The 16,936-nt window shown below is 50.6% G+C and overlaps 8 protein-coding genes across 14 annotated transcripts; 5 read left to right on the forward strand and 3 right to left on the reverse strand.

Annotated features, from left to right (window-relative positions):
* The first annotated feature begins 15 nt into the window (after nt 1-15).
* On the forward strand, nt 16-1,368 carry FOXG_18829 (uncharacterized protein). Its single transcript, XM_018398965.1, has one exon. The coding sequence runs from the start codon at nt 239-241 to the stop codon at nt 704-706; it is 468 nt and encodes a 155-aa protein (XP_018239161.1). The 5' UTR covers nt 16-238; the 3' UTR covers nt 707-1,368.
* Nucleotides 1,369-1,548: 180 nt separating this feature from the next.
* On the reverse strand, nt 1,549-5,174 carry FOXG_04433 (uncharacterized protein). Its single transcript, XM_018382447.1, has one exon. The coding sequence runs from the start codon at nt 4,853-4,855 to the stop codon at nt 1,946-1,948; it is 2,910 nt and encodes a 969-aa protein (XP_018239162.1). The 5' UTR covers nt 4,856-5,174; the 3' UTR covers nt 1,549-1,945.
* Nucleotides 5,175-5,398: 224 nt separating this feature from the next.
* On the forward strand, nt 5,399-6,058 carry FOXG_04434 (uncharacterized protein; the record flags this gene model as incomplete). Its single annotated transcript, XM_018382448.1, has 1 exon — nt 5,399-6,058. One exon carries the CDS (start codon nt 5,399-5,401, stop codon nt 6,056-6,058), a length of 660 nt encoding a protein of 219 aa, XP_018239163.1.
* Nucleotides 6,059-6,070: 12 nt separating this feature from the next.
* On the forward strand, nt 6,071-6,379 carry FOXG_18830 (uncharacterized protein; the record flags this gene model as incomplete). Its single annotated transcript, XM_018398966.1, has 1 exon — nt 6,071-6,379. One exon carries the CDS (start codon nt 6,071-6,073, stop codon nt 6,377-6,379), a length of 309 nt encoding a protein of 102 aa, XP_018239164.1.
* A 184-nt stretch (nt 6,380-6,563) lies between these two features.
* On the reverse strand, nt 6,564-7,860 carry FOXG_04435 (protein hob3). The gene is made up of 5 exons (XM_018382449.1): nt 7,670-7,860; nt 7,566-7,616; nt 7,471-7,516; nt 7,351-7,424; nt 6,564-7,298 (listed from the first exon to the last, which is right to left on the reverse strand). The coding sequence occupies exons 1-5, from the start codon at nt 7,680-7,682 to the stop codon at nt 6,697-6,699; spliced, it is 786 nt and encodes a 261-aa protein (XP_018239165.1). The 5' UTR covers nt 7,683-7,860; the 3' UTR covers nt 6,564-6,696.
* Nucleotides 7,861-7,963: 103 nt separating this feature from the next.
* On the forward strand, nt 7,964-9,768 carry FOXG_04436 (PTH1 family peptidyl-tRNA hydrolase). Of its 2 annotated transcripts, XM_018382451.1 has the most exons (2): nt 7,964-8,800; nt 8,845-9,768. In XM_018382451.1, the coding sequence occupies exon 1, from the start codon at nt 8,014-8,016 to the stop codon at nt 8,608-8,610; it is 597 nt and encodes a 198-aa protein (XP_018239167.1). In that variant the 5' UTR covers nt 7,964-8,013; the 3' UTR covers nt 8,611-8,800; nt 8,845-9,768. The 2 variants fall into 2 exon arrangements, with proteins under 2 accessions (XP_018239167.1, XP_018239166.1); XM_018382450.1 differs by having other exon boundaries at nt 7,964-9,768.
* A 793-nt stretch (nt 9,769-10,561) lies between these two features.
* FOXG_04437 (uncharacterized protein) lies at nt 10,562-12,827 on the forward strand. 2 transcript variants are annotated; one of them, XM_018382452.1, is made up of 4 exons: nt 10,562-11,239; nt 11,292-11,608; nt 11,657-12,334; nt 12,387-12,827. In XM_018382452.1, exons 1-4 carry the CDS (start codon nt 11,156-11,158, stop codon nt 12,706-12,708), a joined length of 1,401 nt encoding a protein of 466 aa, XP_018239168.1. In that variant the 5' UTR covers nt 10,562-11,155; the 3' UTR covers nt 12,709-12,827. The 2 variants fall into 2 exon arrangements, with proteins under 2 accessions (XP_018239168.1, XP_018239169.1); XM_018382453.1 differs by having other exon boundaries at nt 10,562-11,608.
* A 30-nt stretch (nt 12,828-12,857) lies between these two features.
* Nucleotides 12,858-16,839, reverse strand: FOXG_04438 (F-box and leucine-rich repeat protein GRR1). 5 transcript variants are annotated; one of them, XM_018382457.1, is made up of 6 exons: nt 14,969-16,839; nt 14,194-14,916; nt 14,035-14,146; nt 13,610-13,987; nt 13,265-13,489; nt 12,858-13,218 (listed from the first exon to the last, which is right to left on the reverse strand). In XM_018382457.1, the coding sequence occupies exons 1-5, from the start codon at nt 15,710-15,712 to the stop codon at nt 13,338-13,340; spliced, it is 2,109 nt and encodes a 702-aa protein (XP_018239173.1). In that variant the 5' UTR covers nt 15,713-16,839; the 3' UTR covers nt 12,858-13,218; nt 13,265-13,337. The 5 variants fall into 5 exon arrangements, with proteins under 5 accessions (XP_018239173.1, XP_018239172.1, XP_018239171.1 ...); XM_018382456.1 differs by having other exon boundaries at nt 12,858-13,489; XM_018382455.1 differs by having other exon boundaries at nt 13,265-13,987.
* Nucleotides 16,840-16,936: the final 97 nt, after the last annotated feature.

Here is a 16,936-nt window from a genome sequence, read left to right on the forward strand (position 1 = left end):
CTTATCAGTCTGGCTACGGCTGTTCCCGTTGTTGGAAGAGGTGGTCGCTTCGTTGTCGTAGGGAGAACCGGGGGTGTTCGTGAGCCACTCGGGGTTGGTGCCCTCGGTGTCAGTGGGCGAAACGGTGTCAACGTCCATAGACTGACCCGAAGACCGACCTTTGCTTCCCTCGTTGCTTCCAGGGCCATTTGTAAGCCATTTGTTGGTAGTTGCCGAACCCTCTGCTGTCGTGGTGTTGATGGTAAAAGCCTCAGCGGCGTTGGAAGTTGTACTGCTCTCAGCAGGAGGGGGGCCGCTGGCAATAGCAGCGGCCAGTATGACCATGTCACGATCGAAGGCCTCTTTCTCGGCGGCCTCAGTATCGTTTCGGGTGTCATCATCTTCGGCGGGCTCGTCAGAACCAGTGTCGTCTGGCGAGTCAATGGCGTCTAGCTCGTCCGCAGCTGCAGCGCTTGCCGAAGCTTGGGCATCCCAAGGGTCATCTTCGTTGTTTTCTTGCTCCTGGTCAGACTCATTCTCGGTGGTGGCTTCACTAGCACCCTCCGAGCCATGCTCCCACGAGTCCGAGCCTGCTTCGTCACCATCAGTGTCCTACTCCGATGATGTCTCGCGGAGACTCTCAGCCTCGTCAGGGGTTGGCGGAGGCAGGTGGACGAAAGAAGCATATCTGCCGATATCTTCAGACGACACATACATAATGGCTTGATTTCGAAGAGTAACGAGAAAGTCAAGCTTCTTGTACCCATTCCTGAGCGCCTGTTCTCGGATCGGCTCCGACATCTTGGCCGTATGATGGAACCTCTGCCCCCACAGCGACATGATGGAAACCAGGCCACAGGTATGTTTGAGTGTGTCTGAAGCAAGGTTAAACACTTCTCGTCGAGCAAAAGGAGAGCACAAATACCTGATCAACTGGAGAAGGCGGTGATGGAGGAGTCGGAGCTCCAGGTCACGAAAGTAATGCGATCAAAAAGATAGAGAACAAAACTACGTTCTAGATGATGATTCTTGTGTTTTTAATGGAAAAGAAAAAGCAAAAAGCGACGTGGGAGGTGGGAGGTGAGAGGGCAAGGTTTGTGTGGGAGGGAGAGAAGAGCGAAGTCGCAGAGTGCAAACGAGATGCAAGGTCGAGATTACGTTTACAACCCGCGGAGGGAAAAAGGCAGAAGCACTTATTCGCAAGCTACCTATCGATAAGATACAGATGACTACACGCCCAGAAGTGGCCACGGGAGCCAGCAAACACTTATTATAAGCAAGTTACTGAGCATCAGGGAAAGAGTAGATGAGTTCCTGAATGTGATGCCAACGCCAGTGACAAACGGCCGGCGAGACATGTAAAACGGCACAAGAAGTAGAGAGTAGAACTGCTATTGTCTACAGAGCATGTTCTTTTGGGCTATAGAGGCAGAATGGCACGCTTGGGGGCTTGGTGCTGCTGGAGGGGGAACATGGCAGTGCCCTAGCGGGAATGGGAGCAAAGGCCTGGAGCAGCCACTTCGCCTTTATCACCTCAATCGTCACTGAACCATTTCAATTTCTAGAAAAGTACGCAATTCACATGATACCACCTGTGTAATGACATGTTAGTCTTATCAATCGTAGTATGTGAGACTTATGTCTTGGTTGAAAGGGAGCAGTGTTTTCCCTCGCTGCTGTTCTGCCGGTGGGGAAGAGACTGCAACAAAAAGTAGCTAGAATCTGCACCGCAAAGGCCCCAAAACTTCATATCAACTGTACAATGTCCATTAATCTTTGTTGTTCACACGTTCAACTTCATTACTGTCCAAGCCACGTCCTCTAATCCCTTTGTCGTATCCCTGTCACCCCTAAAGAATACATCGAAACAAGGCTAAGCTGGTATAATACTCAAAAAGACAAAGACCAGATACTAACCCCCCCGTCATCCTCAGATGCTCCACGGTATCTTGCGATTCCTCCGCTTCTAGCTTCCCTCATCCCGCCGTAGGAACATCTCCACGACAGTCCGCGCTCGATCCCTTGACCCCTTTTCCTTTTCATCTACACGACAGACCAGAGGCCCTACTATCTCGGCATATCTACGCTCACGCATCTTGCGCTTCTTGGTGTCCTCATCCTCTGCGTTGCCGCGGCGGAAGCTTAGACGGCGGGAGAGACCACCTTTGGGTTCGTTTGTCACAGGCGTAAGCTCTGATGCTGCCCGGGACAGAGTAGCTGTGAGGAAGACGAATGCAATGTTATGGTTAGGTGCTGATGAGAGAATATCCAGGATCTGTGTCTTGGTGTCGGGCCAAGCGGTCATGGGTAAGGATGTCACGTTGGGTAACGATGTTGAGATCTTGGCCCAGAGTTGAGTAGGGATCAGACCATCCGTGAGAGATTCGAGGAAGAGTAACAGGATGGAAGAGACGACCTCCAGCTTGAACGACGCAGGCCATTCCAATGGGAGCGCATCAAGAAGAAAAGCATCATTATCCAGAGCAGACACAAGTTTGACCTTTGCATCCTGCATATCAGCCTCGCCAACTCTCCAGGTCGAAGCCTCAAGGGGCCATCCAGGATCCCGCGGCAGCACTTCCTCCTCAAGCATCGTCGATTCAGCCAGACTTCGTTCAACAAGCGTCTGTACCACCTCAGTAAGCTTGAAAAGCTCCTTCGGTGCTGAGCAATGGATATCGGAGTCGTAAGCAATGGCCCCCTTGATACCCTTCTTCTCGACAAACTTTCTGATACCGCCGTCAGGGATTCTTATCAATTCTGCGATAGAGCGCCCTACACAAGACGGTTGCCAGATTCCGCGCACGGGAATGAAGTGGTCCCGACCGTCCTCTATGCGAAGAACCAGGACCTCTTCGATCTTGGCGCGGGCTTCGTTCAATGCCCGGATGTGAGAAATGGCCGAGACTTGGAGCTCTAGCAACACCAATGCTGTTTCTCCTGGATTGAGTGTGACTGTTTCGCCCAATGGCTCTTGAGACTCTTCATCGGCTGACAAGAATGTCGTTTTCAACCATACAGGGACAGCATCGTCACCGTCTTCTGTCGTCGGCTTCGTCACGAACGAGAACGTCGCGGGAACACTGCCAGTATTTGCAACCGTCAGGTGCCGAATCTGCTTTTCCAGGGGTATAACCTCTCCAAAATCGACGATATTCTCTTCGTTGCCCTCGCTGCCTTCCACGACAACCGTAATGCCTGGTCGGCCTTCATTCTCCGCTCTGTCTAGTTCTCGCGCCACTTCTGCGTGGATCTTTGCTTTGAGATCCGGTACAACAGCGTCGTAGTCGAGCGTGAAGATAGAAGTGATGGGCTTGTGATCAGACGATGTAATGCGTTGATGCGAGGCGTAAATCTCCAAGTTTATGCGATCACGGAAGCCCTCCTTTGTAACAAGTTCCTCAGCTTCAGGATCATCATTATCCTCGTACTCGTCATATCCCAAAGTGTCAGTTGATGACGTTGGGTCTTCCCCATCAGCATCGGGGTCATAACTAAATAGCACGTCCTCATCCTCTTCGAGCCCCCTGGACTTCATCTCTTCATCTTTCTTCTTCGCCTCTTCCTCATCTTTAACTTTTGTTTCATAATCTTGTTTATCCTTTCGTGTTCTAAATAGAATACGGTCACACCAACTTGGAGCTCGTTGCTTCTCACTTGAGTCAAAGAGGCCAACTGTCCCAATATCATATTTGTATGTTGGTAGAAAGGTAATTGCCCCTTCTTGCCAACCATCGTGAAAAGCTTTTCGTTGCTTAATAACTCTTCGTAATTGGTCGTGTGGCAACAATGAATCGATGGTGGCCTGCAGAGAAGTGGGATCCTGGCTTGGGTCTTCGGGGAAATCGTCAGGATCTGGTAGATCGCTCGCGGTATCAAAGCTCTCTTCCCGCGAATGTAGCGACACTCTCGTAGAAGACTCATCATCGCTGTCCGAACCCTTCATGACAATAACGCCTCGCTCATCAAGAGGCTTCGAGTCCTCATCTGCTCCATATTCACCTCTAGCATGCAGCGTGAGCAACCGTCTAATATCGTCGCCAGGTAGTCCATCAAGTCGAAAGTTCAAGTCTCCAAACCAGAATGCAAGATCTTCGTCTCCAATCTTTTCACCCTCGTCTTCCTCGACGCCTGAATGAACGATTGGGTCGAATTGGGTGCGTGAGAGAACTTGGCCGACGTCCCAACATCGCCGGTCTAAATACGAAGAGCCGGCACCACTAGCCAAGTGGCTATTTATAAAAACCATGCGAGTTGTTTCGCCAAGCAGCAATCGCGTTGTCACGGCCCCCTTGTTTCCAAAATAGCCTAGCAGGCCCGTACCAACTTGCTTGGTACTGACGTTGCTAATGGTTGGTGCAATTTCTGGAGAAGCATAAACCAACAGCAACAAGCCAGTCATTTGTTCCGCAGTGATAAGCTCGTATCCTTTAGGCAATGCTGCTTCCAATGCCGCTTTCCATTTGTCCATAACACTTGTATCCGTATATACTGCTCGATTCATGTACTCCTTGGTCGTGTTGAGGTCTACAATTTCCTGGAGTCCCAGCACATAAAGACCAATATCACCCCCCGCAGTCAAATGCGGCTTCGAACTGCCATTGTCCTTGTCATCTGTCTCCACGGCGCTATTTTGGGAGAGATTCAGTGACGTCAATTGTTGATCCAAGCCTTCGCCGTGTGTGAACCAGGTCGCGAGGTCTTTATCAGTACCCGTGCACGCAGCAACGTTCCACGTCCCGATCTTGACCTTTAGGCTATGTGGACGCACGAACTCCGATCGTCGGGCATGAACAGCTTTAGCTAGAGACTGAGGCGTCGTCGAGGTAGGATCCCCCAGTTCAGAACCAGGGGACTTGTCATTTTCGTCGGCCATGGACGCCGTTATTACAGTATTAGACGAGAGAGACGAGTTATATATACGGCGCCGTCTCGAGATATCGCGGGGAGGTCGATTTGTAGTTCTCTAGATCATGACTTCGAACAACCTAGCTCTACCGTAGGCGAAAGACAAGGGATATTTGGGTCGTGTGAGCACCAAAAGAATGTTGAGCTAATTAGAAGAAGGGGTAAAAAGGGAGATAAACCTCAGCTTAAACGTATGACGTCGAGCTGCTACCGTAGTCTAAAATGGTGGTGTAGGAACCTAGGGTCCAGCTCAGCGCCCCGCGGCAGCGTCATCTTGCGCCTTATCGATAAGCGCAGCAGCGCCCAAGCATGCGCACTCGTGCTTGTCAAAGAGTAAACTTCAATCTCCATACCATGACCAACTGTCGATCACACGATCATCTTCTGGGGTCCTGATATCATACGTACATGACCCATCGGTCTTAATCTATCATTTGTGACGAGACTATTTCCGACTAGCGATCACGCCTCCACATACATTGTGCCCAACATCAAAACAACAATAATTATCATGAGTCGACAAACACCACGAAAGGCTCGCCATAGCCGTCAGCCTTCAAACCGTATCCCCGCCGTTTCAGATTATGAATCCGATGCCGCTGCCATACATGCTGATTACGCGCCACCACCTCCACGCACAAACACCGAGCTTAATCTCTCTGTCCTCCAACGCTACCTCCCCTCCATCCACACCATTCTCAGCATAGCCGCCAACGCTGTCATCTACACATTCAACAGCGCTTCAGAAAGCTGGGAGAAGTCAGGAGTCGAAGGCACCATGTTTGTCTGCGCGCAGAGTCCGCTCCCCGAGGATCCAGGCCAGCGACCACGAGCTTGCGTGTTTGTACTCAACAGACGAGGGCTTGACAACGTGATCGTGGACCTTTCACGAGTCACACATGCAGAGGTGTCTGGAGAGCTCGTCATTATGAAGGTCGAGGGCGAATGGCAGGAGGGTGACAAGGTACTGGGAGTGTGGATTCACAACGATAAGGACGAAACACGAGAAGTAAACGCTGCCATAATCCAGGAAGCTTGGAAAATTGCACGGTCTGCTGGTCCAGTTGAGCCACAAGGCCCGGAGGCTGGTCCAGCTATGCAGGCGATGGGTAAGAGGTTGAGTCTGAGTGATCTGTTCGGGTCAGGAAATGGTCTCAATATTGGACACTAGGTGTCGTCCAAGATGCGTCAGAAACCTGAGGTTGAGGAATCGAAGATCGAGAGATCTGAGGAGTCAAAGAGATCCGAGGTCTCGATGAGGTCTGAGGTCTCAGTCAGATCTGGGGGCTCAGTGGTGTCGAAAACGCCCGAAAAGCGAGGGAAGCCATCTAAACCTATGGAAGGAGAGGTACCTGAGGACTCCGATACAGAGAAAAGCGAATCTGAGAAGTCGGAGCCAGATGAGTTGGAGCGGGTGAAATCGGTGTCTGATATTCCAAAGTCTGAGAAGTCAGAGTCTCCGGGATCAGAGTCCGAAGTTGACACAGAGTAGAGCTTCCACGATACAGGGAACTACTTTTCAGTTTTGGGGAACATGGGAATGTAATCAACCACTTCAGCATTGACATGGTCACGGGCTAGAGCAGCCCCAATAGTTAGTACTTGCACAGTTTTCGCCCAAAAGGCAGGGCACAAAAGCCCAATAATGTAGAGTTACAGCGGTCTACACACAAGCATGCGTTTCCATAAGCCCGCAATGGACTATGTCTATTTGTGCATGATATTCATGACGTTGGCAAGTATCTACAAGCAGAAAGCACCTATACGCCGTTCCCCCAACCGGATAAGTCGTAGAAGCCAACCCAAAGCCTAGACCGTGCCACTAATGCTCAACTCCCGAATCTCTTGCAACACCTGCTCCACTCTGGCGTCTAGTTGTCCCTCGGCATACTGATCTCTAGTGTCAGCATCCAGGTACTGCTGTACTTGTGCCATGCGCGAATACGCCTCTGCACAGAAACGCAGCTGAATCTTGACGAGAGCTTCGAAAGTGGGGTCAAGGTACGGCACTCGGAGATCGATAAGTTGGGGTAACTCGGTGCTGAGTTGCTCGTTCAGCTGCTCGTAAGCAGCCTTGGCCATCTCCATCTCCTTTTCGGTTCGGGGCAGCTTCGTGGCGTCCTTGTCGGGCTTCTCGGCGAGGCGCTTCACCTTTGCGCGGAGGGCATCGTAGTCAAGCAGTTTGTGAGCGCGCTTCTTAATCGCCTCGTTGACGTCGGGGAAGTAGGCGCAGAACCGTGTGATGGGGTCGAGAACGGTTGTTCGGTAGGGGCCATCGAGGGCTTTAATGGTTTCGGCGTCTAGATCTTCGACGGCCTGCTTGTAACTTCTGCTGACACCGTCTTTCGCGCCTGAGTCGCCGTAGAACGCATCTATCGTCTCGGCGATTCGCATTTGTGATGCGGTCATGGCTGGGTTCGGGGTTTAGCATCGAGCTTCATGTGTCGCAGATCATGAGCGTACCTCTCAGGGAGTCGAGATATCCCTTTGATTCCTTTTGTAGTCGCAAAGCAGCAGCTTCCATAGTCTTGAATCGTCTGTTTCTGTTAGATGTCGTCTTCCAATGAATTTGCAATTGCTGACCTCTCTTCGACTTCGTAATCACGGTCATTCGTCTTTTCCACATGCCCTGCAACGCAATCAGCTCCACACTCAAGTGTTTCATCCGAAGCGCATACCTGTCTTCATCATCACCTGCGTCGTCGCGCGATTGACATTCTTCTTAAACCCTGCTTCATATTAGACCCCTCTGCTCGGGATTGCGGGGTGATGGCTGTCCTACCCGCCCACGACATATTGAAAGAATTGCTAGTAGAAAATGAATTAACTGGTTTCGTTTACGTGTGTAATTCGACGAAAGGGCTCAAATACGCTCGAGGATATATCGTTGTAAAGTTGCACAGGAGTTGGCAGGCAATAAACATGGAAGTTGGGGATAGAGTGACGACAAAACTGGAGCTCAGCCACACTAGTCTGTAGTGCCTAGCAGTCCAATCGGCTGATCGACGTCAGTGATGGGGCTGTGTTGAGCTCTACAATTCGATGCACGTGATCGCGCGTGGAGGCTTGAGTTGAATTGGAAGGAAAGAATTTGATCTGCGTTTCGATACTGGATACCGCGTCAGAATGTTTAATCCTCGCTTTCTCGTTGTCAGTCTGGGCAATCCCTTGCCCAAATACGAAAGTCTACATTCTGCCGGTCATTTCGCTCTCAATGGCCTTGCTCAAGTCTTGCGTCAACCCTCGTTTCGAGAGGTGACTTTCGGAAATCAGACATGCCTGGTATCTCAAGGCCCAAAATACACCCTGGTTCAATCGCCTACTCTGATGAACGTCTCTGGACGTTTTGTTGCAAAGGCGTGGAAAGAAATGACCAATCAACATGACCCCTCATCACTCAGTCTAGTGATTGTTCACGATGAACTCGAAAAGGACTTGGGCATTGTGCGGCTCACGGCGTGGGACCGAAGTCACAAAGGTCACAATGGTATCAAAAGTGTCAAGGGATCTCTTTCGCAAAATAAACACCCAACGTCGCCATTTGTACGAATTGCTGTTGGGATTGGACGACCAGCGGAGAGGGACCCGGAGACCGTTAGCCGTTACGTTCTTGATCGGATATCAAGCGACAAAAGGAGAATTCTAGAAGAGGAAGCACCATGGAAAGTTGCCGAGTGCCTTGTTGAGCTGGAAAAAGAATGGAAGGCTGAGCTCAAGACATGATTCGACCACCTGGACAGGGTCCTCTCAACTGCGACGATGCAACCCCAGAATTCTGTTGCGCCAGTAACAGCGTTTTGTCTCAAGAAAAGCAAGACGCAAGTGCAGTCTGGAACATTACAGCTCTGTTTTCAGGCCAATCTCGAAACAAGGTCACGGGCGATCAGAATGGTCGTTACTTGACCACGGTCAAGTATGCCATATCACGCATGAAAGACATGTGTCTAATCATGCCAGAATACTATCAACAGAGATACCCAACTGAGATATCTGAGTCCCGCGTCCGTTTTTGTGACCACGCATGCACCGAAATCCGATTCTGCACTCCATTATCAAACCGCATAACTGCGCCGGACTGAATTCTGAGTTATGAGTCTCCCGAATTGCACACTCACGCATATTTGCCGAGTGTCCTACCTGAAGGCTGAAGGTATGCAGAGATCCCTTATCTTGCGCTAAAGACGCCACAGGCGACCTAGCTCACAACCGGCACTCCAACTTCTCTAAATTCCTTATCTATGCCAAGGGTATCGGCAATTTTGCACAGTTCGACTTGTCCAATGGCCTTTGGATCGTATCATCACATGAAGTTGGTTATCACGTCGTGGTGTATTCTGGGAGCTGAAATGAGCTGAAACCGTTACGAAATGCCTAGTTTGACGGCGTCCTTGCTGTCTGATAAGGCATGCCGGAGTGTTGGTAATCATTACAATCCGGTTGTTCCCATGGCCTGCTCGTTCTCGGGAAATGATTCAGAAATTGCCATTCGGGTCGAAGAACAATCGTCTGGGTGGGAGCCGATGGATATCTCAAGCGGTTGACGATAGTTGCGAAGGTTGAAACCAAGAAACTTCAGGCAGAGTCGTTGAAGATCTTCAACGTCGAAGTAAGCTTAGACTTCGAGAAACTGCCAACTTGTAGTGGACGCAGGTCCAGCTTATATACATGGTCCCCGATCATATCTATCGTCGTAAGCGGACGACTCGCATACTGACGCGCGCAACAGAGGCTCAATCTAGGGCGTTGCGGGCGCAAAGCACCTTTGACAGTTGAGAATCCGGGGAAACGATGTCAATCACATCAATTCTTGGTCACTTGAAGACCGTGTGCCCATGTGGACTCGATATGCTTATTTTCTTCATGTCTATCACCAGATCTTTGGGAATGGAACACAACCATATTCTACGTGACACCGGTGATCCTTTGGCCCGAGAGGAGGTCAGTACCTCGCACAATACAGTCAGACACACAAAGTTTCAACAATACGCAGTCTCGAACAGACAGCAAATTCACTCCAAATTTGGCTCAAACGCTCACACTTTGAGCATGTCTATCTTTATCAAGCATCGGCCGAGCTACACGACACCTGGGGGCATGGATCCTGGTCCTTGTCCAGGGTCTCGACGCTAGGCGCGCCACCGAAGCTGCCAAGAGATAAGGAAACGTCCAATCAGACATGCTCTATTCGACCTCCTTCAACGGTTCGACCTGGAATTCGGCAACCTTGAGGAGAAGTCAGATAAGAACTCTAGCCGGTTATGCGGTGCGTCTGGGGAAGCGCAATATTGAGTACATGTCGCACAAGAGGGTGTCGAGGCTTCATTGTGCTCGGAGCTTTCTCGTCATGTAACTCTGGTCTTAGAACACATTCCGACGTGTCAGAGTCAACACATTAGAGCTTAAAATGCTTAAAATATGTCTAACAATAGCGAATCAGCATGGCATACTCAGCACTAGAACTTCTATTGCGGCCGTCCGGATATACATCCTTTAGTTCCTCAGTAAGCATGGCCGGGATACACTGCCGACATCGACAGCAATCTCCCCTCCCAGCGTGCATCAAAGGAGTTAAATGCCTACAATTAGGCCAAGAGAAGATATTCATTGCGGACCAACTGCCAAGCAGAGGTTGCAATCCGGAGGTCCTATAGGGATATTGGTCCTTATCAGCACAGCCTATTTAAGCTTGGGTGTGGCGTCCCTCCCAATACAACCGGATCGGAATGCTGGGTGTGATAAGCAGCGATGGGTGTGCCAGACTCAGGAACAGCCATACAGGGGACTGTTTATACAACCACGACTTCATTTCTGGCGCAAACGAGTTGTGTCAAGTCAACGTCAACGCATTGTTACGGGATCATCCATTCAAGCTTATCATGGACAAAGTCTTGGATCGTGGAGGATCATCATCTAGCTCAGCTTGGCACCTGAGCATCAATACCCATGTGATATCTCCGTATCCAAATACGGGTTCACCAAAGTCCAAACCGAACATGTGGTGGAGTATCCTTCCTATTGCTGCTTAAGCTACGGGCGTCTTATCAAGTATCCCCCACACTATGTGCCATACCCTCCCCCTGGTACCACGTTCGTTATGTCCTGGCCGTCGTCGCAAGCTCAGTAAGTCAAAACATATTTAGCCCTGTGGCCCCGGGCTCTTCATCCTTCAATCACTCCATTCTTCCCAGCTTAAGTTGAAGCTGAAAAGGTTCGACCGGCGCAAAGGTTTGGATCCAAGAATCCGCGTCTCAAGCGCAGTCTCCTCAAGATGACAACTCCTTACAATGGCACCACTGATCATGCCGACTATGGCTACTCAACCCATGTGCATGATCTTAACATCTTCTACGACGTAGGTTTCTCGAAATCCACCTCATCGTGTTATGTTGTCTAACAATGTCTAGACAGGCAATTTGACATTCCTCGCCGTCAGCGCCGTGCTTGTCCTTCTCATGATTCCCGGCGTCGGCTTCTTCTACAGTGGTCTCGCCCGTCGCAAGTCTGCTTTGACGCTCATTCTGTTGTCGATGATATCAGTTGCGGTCATCAGCTTTCAGTGGTTCTTCTGGGGATACTCCTTGACCTTCTCACGAACTGGAAACTCCTTCCTCGGCGACTTGACCCAGTTTGGTCTTATGGACACCCTCGCTCAACCCAATGGCTCTTCCGCTCTCCCTGATATTCTCTTTTGTCTGTACCAGGGCATGTTCGCTGCCATTACGTGAGTTCCCCTCGAAAACTTGACAGTTCACTGTCCTAACGTCACCAGTCCTGCTCTTGCAATCGGTGCCGTTGCTGATCGAGGTCGTATCCTCCCCGCCATCGTCTTCATGTTCCTTTGGTCCACCATCGTCTACGACCCCATCGCCTACTGGACCTGGAACGCCAATGGCTGGCTCTTCAACCTTCCCAGCTACGACTTTGCTGGAGGCGGTCCCGTTCACGTTTCCTCGGGAACCTGCGCGCTAGCCTACTCCCTCATGCTGGGTAAGCGTACTGGCTACTCCAACAACAACGGTCTTCCTTACCGCCCTCACAACGTCACCCACGTTGTTCTCGGTACGGTCTTCCTCTGGGTCGGCTGGTTCGGTTTCAACGGCGGTTCTGCTCTCGCCATGAACATCCGTGCCGTCATGGCATGCTACGTGACCAACCTGGCTGCATCATGCGGTGCCATTGCCTGGATCCTCCTCGATTACCGTCTCGAGAAGAAGTGGAGCACTATCGGTTTCTGCTCCGGTGCCATTTCTGGTCTCGTTGCCATCACTCCTGCTGCGGGTTTCGTGAAGCCCTGGGCAGCCGTCATTATCGGAATCTGCGGTGGTGTCTTCTGCAACTTCGCCACCAAGGTCAAGTTCCTCATCAACGTTGACGACAGTCTTGATATCTTTGCCATCCACGGTATTGGTGGTATGGTCGGTAACATCCTCACCGGTATCTTTGGAACGTACGCCTCCCTATTTCCCTTCTCTACAATGACACCTGCTAACTCACAAAAGCAAAACCATTGCCGCTCTCGACGGTGGAGAGTACGACCCCATTGGTTGGGTTGACGGCCACTTTGTTCAGCTGGGTTACCAAATCGCTGGTACTCTTGCCGTCTTTGCCTGGTCCTTTACTCTTACTTGCATTCTCCTGTTCCTTCTCAACCTCATCCCTGGCCTCTCCCTTCGTGTCTCCGCGGAGGAGGAGGAGCTCGGCACTGATGATGGCCAGCTGGGCGAGTTTGCCTATGACTATGTTGAGATGACTCGACACATGGCTGATAGCACACATCCTCATTCTGATGCTAGTGCCCGAACAAGTCAGGAGAAGGTCTAAAAGGTCGAGATGAGTGAAATATGGGGCGGTTTGAATTGTCAAAGTGGAAGATGCTTGTTGTGTATCTTAAGCGTCACTCGCTTCTAAGTTTAGAGTTAAATATACCCTTTTGTAATGCCTTCTGAAGCTGTCCATACTTCAATGACAAGTTCACTGTAAGCACAAACGGGCACGAAACGTATCACTTCTCACTGCCAGTTCAAGGATGGTTCTCGCATAATCATGAATAAGCATATAGACCCACTGGCCGTTGATATTTGATTGTCATAAATTACAACCCCTACAAACCGTTTCCTCAGGGGTCCTTTATACTCCTATCAAGGGATTAAAACCAAAACACGTGAGTTCTCATTGTCATGCCTCCCGCTTCCTTCTTTGTCCTGTGGTATCTTGGTCTTTGCCGTCAAAAGTCGTCGCCGAAAATCACGGCATGCTAAGCACAAAACTCCATATACACTCCTGTGTCCTCTAGCCATTCCGTACGTAAACGAAAGCGCGTATAATCTAATGCTGGTGGCTGTTAGTTGCGTCTCTCGCTGTGGTCGAGCGACCTTACCATGAACAGGGAAGTGAACAACAAAAAGGATGCAGTGGTGTCATTTCTAGAGCTAAAGAAAAGTGTCGGTCATTCAGTTCATCGCGTCAGGTTGGTCACCGTTCTCTTGAGGTCGGTGGATAGTCGCAGTGCTTGCGCCGGTCGAGGGTTCCCCGTTCCCTGGGTGCCCGTGTCCAAGAGGTGCTGCGCTCGCTTGGCTGGTGGTATGCTGTGGTGTTCCGCCTTCTAGTAGGTTGTTAATGCTGTTCTGAATAAAAGCTGGCCCAAGCAATCCTGGTTCCTGTCGTGCGAGTGACGATGAAGGCAGGAAGCGGGCGAACGTCGGAAAGAATGGAGGGAGCTGACCTGTTGGGAAGCTAGGAGCTGGAGGTGGTACGGGAATAGCTTGTTGAAATCCGTGGTTCATGAGAGCGTTGGGATTTATCGTTCCGTTGCCGTTGGCCGGATTCTGTGCCTGAGCATCCACGACCATCTCGCTGCCGTCCAGGCCCTCGAAATCGTTCTCGTCGTCAACCATCTCATCGTCAGCTCCATCTCCGGCAGTGGCTGTTGGCTGCATTACGGAAGTGCGTTGCCGTTGTCCGGGGTAGACTGCTGTTCGATTCCAGCTGTGCATGTCCCATAGATCCTCGAATTGTGGCGAAGTGTTGAGGAAATCACGGAACTTGGATACCATAGTGCCGGAAAAGACACAAAACACATCTCGCTGGTGTTGGGTAAATTCTGTCATCGGGTCAGCAGCAGTAAACAAGAGCTTACGATAAACATACCTGGGGGTGCTTGCCGACAGTATGGCTGGAAGTCATCACGCTGGAAAGCGGCAACTCCAGTCAAACTCAAGTGGGTCAATCGAGGGCATGAGTTGAGCAACTTCATGATACTCTGTGAAATGTCAATAATGGCAATCCTGGAAATAAGGGGCGACGAACCTTGAGGGTAAGGTTGACACAGTAGCTCAGATGAACGCGCTCGAGACTCGAGGCGTAGTACTCATTGCCAACAAGCATACCACTGGCATCTCGTCGTACCCTGGGTCGAAATGCGGCTTCTGCGAGATGAAAGACTGAGTCATCCGTGATAGAGCTGCATTTCACAAGCCCAATACGCTTCAGCTTGGGTAATAGAGCAAGACGCTTCACGCTCTCATCTGTCAAGTTGGTACAGCAACCCAGATCGATGTATCGAATGCGGTTGCAGTTCTGGACTAATCTCTTGACACCTTCGTCGGTGATATTGCCACAGTGACCCAGATGCACGTAATGCAGGTTCTTACCAAGCTTTGAGATAGCATGAACGGCTACATCAGTGATGTTTCGGCACTTGGCAAGAACAAGGTTGCGAAGGCGAGGTGCGACATCAATAATCTTCTGGACAGCAGCGTCTGTCAAACGCACGCAGGATGTCAGGTCGAGAATGCGGAGATGTTCAAATAGTCGTCCATGGGGTAGAGTCAGGAAAGCATCGTCATCAATTAGTTCGCAGCTTGCTAGCCGTAACTCTCGGAGACAGTTGCCCTTGACCATAAGAGAAGTTATAGGGCCGTTACCAATGCGATTGCACTGGTGGAGGTCGATCTCGAGGATGTTGGGACAGTTTTCGGCGAAGGCGTGAATAGCGTCGTCTTGGAGCTGGCTACATTCATTCAACTTCAGCTGCATTGAGTTAGCCAACGTCCAAACATAGATGGTTTCATCGTAAACTTACTCTCTTAATATAGCGACAACTTGTTGCCAAGTTGATCATGCTCTCGTTGGAGACATTCTCGCAGCCAGAAATGTTGAGTCCTTGAAGGCGACTGCAGTTTTTGGCGATGGTATTGATAGACTGCTCGGTAATGTTCTTGTCGTTGGAAATGTCGAGTGCCAGCAACGAGGTGCTATTCTCCACAAGGGCGATAAGTCCGGAATCGGTGAGGTTGCGACAGTTCGTAAGTGTCAAACGTTCCACCCGACTACAGACTGCGAGCGGCATAACACTACCATCACTGATTTTGTCAGCAAGGGCGGCGAGGTTGAGCCTCTTGATAAAGTCGCGATATCTGAAAGACGGTGTCTCGAGCTGCAGCGTTTGGCAAATGCTGCCGTGGTTCTTCCAACTCGTGCACGCCGGTCGATGCCAGAGTTGATCGACTGTGTTTCTAGCCCAGCGTTTGCAAACCAGCATGCAGTGGAACAGATCGGAGGTGGAACTCAATTTGGCAAACACGCTGATGAGTATCTCGTTTGGCAACCGATGGACGGGCGGTTGGCAAGCATCTTCCACCTGCATATCTTGAAAGTTGGGAACTCCGATGCTTGACTGAGAGTCGTTGGCTCCGAGAAAGAAATCGGACTCTTCGTTATCGGCGGGCGCGGGGGAAGTTGACGAGGATGACGATCGAGAATCTTCCTGCTCGTCGGCGGTTGCAGGACTCTGCCGAGAGGCAGGGCCAGCGGCAGCAGCGGCCATATTGTCGGTGTTGAGGGAGGAGCGCTTCAGATGGAAACGCAAACACGATCAAAGAAGCGCTTTCAGGGTACCGTTTTTCGGTGTTTGGGCAGGATTCAGGCGGAGTTCAGGGATCACAAGGGTGATTCTTAAGCAGCGATAGCGGTAGCGGTAGCGGTAGCGGGTGACTGTTTATCGTAGGTACAGCAGCAGTGGATATGTGCAGGCAAGCAGCGAGCAATCAGAGGATGCGTGGATAAGAATACAGGTCAAAAAGGTCCTTTCATACCCGAAAGGTGTGTTTCGCGACTGCGATGAAGGTGATGATGTTTTGGCGCTGGGAGTTTGTTGGCTTGGTAAGGTAATAAGGCAGGGCAGTCAAATGGGGCGGAGGTTTTTGGGTGCTGGGCTCCAGTCTTGCCAGTGCCAGGGTCAGGTTGGGCGCGGCTGCGGTACTTAAAAAGCAGGGAAGAAAGCACTGATGACACAGCCAAATGATGAAGAAGCACAAGTATCCACGAGGAAGAGGGGATGGACCAAAGACATGGATCGAAGAGGCGTTTGTGTTTATTTTGCTGGTTTCAGCCGCGTCCCCTGTAAAGTGCTGCTGTCGTGCGCTACGATGGCCCTTTTTACAAGCGCTGAGCTTGAGACTGGCCCCGATAGAGGATGGATTGGGTGAGCCCAGGCCAGTTGATCCCCCAGCCTAGAATCTGGATCTCCTCCTACGTCGTAGTCGGGCGGGATGTCCGTAGTGGGGTTTCTTTGGTATGTCAGGACTGGTTAGGTCAGGGGTTTGAGGTCTGCAGGTCTTTGTTTTGTTCTTGATCTTGATGATGACGATGCGTGAGTTGGAGTCAGGAATTTAATGAGGTTTCAATGCGAGGAATGATTAATGTTTCAGTAAACCGCGTGCCTCGTTCACGCCTCAGTCAACATGTCCTTCTGGGTTGTCTATCTGTTGTTGCTGCGGGGAAGATGACTGACATGGGATCAAGTACATGAAGGAGGTGTGATCAATGTTCTGATTTGAGGTTGAAAGGTTGAAAGGACGAATCAATATCCGCCGTGCAGGTGGCTTGAGCCATTAATAGACGACGCGATGATAAATGGATATAAGTATGCAGGTAAACGCATATACAGTATCTATGACAAGGATGGAAAATAGTGCAGGTCTTTTTCTAATACCTTTGCAGGATAGGAAGCGCAATTAGGTTCGCCAACGAATCCATCTTGATGATTGAG

The sequence above is a fragment of the Fusarium oxysporum genome, chromosome 4 (assembly GCF_000149955.1).
Source record: "Fusarium oxysporum f. sp. lycopersici 4287 chromosome 4, whole genome shotgun sequence".
Taxonomy (NCBI): domain Eukaryota; kingdom Fungi; phylum Ascomycota; class Sordariomycetes; order Hypocreales; family Nectriaceae; genus Fusarium; species Fusarium oxysporum.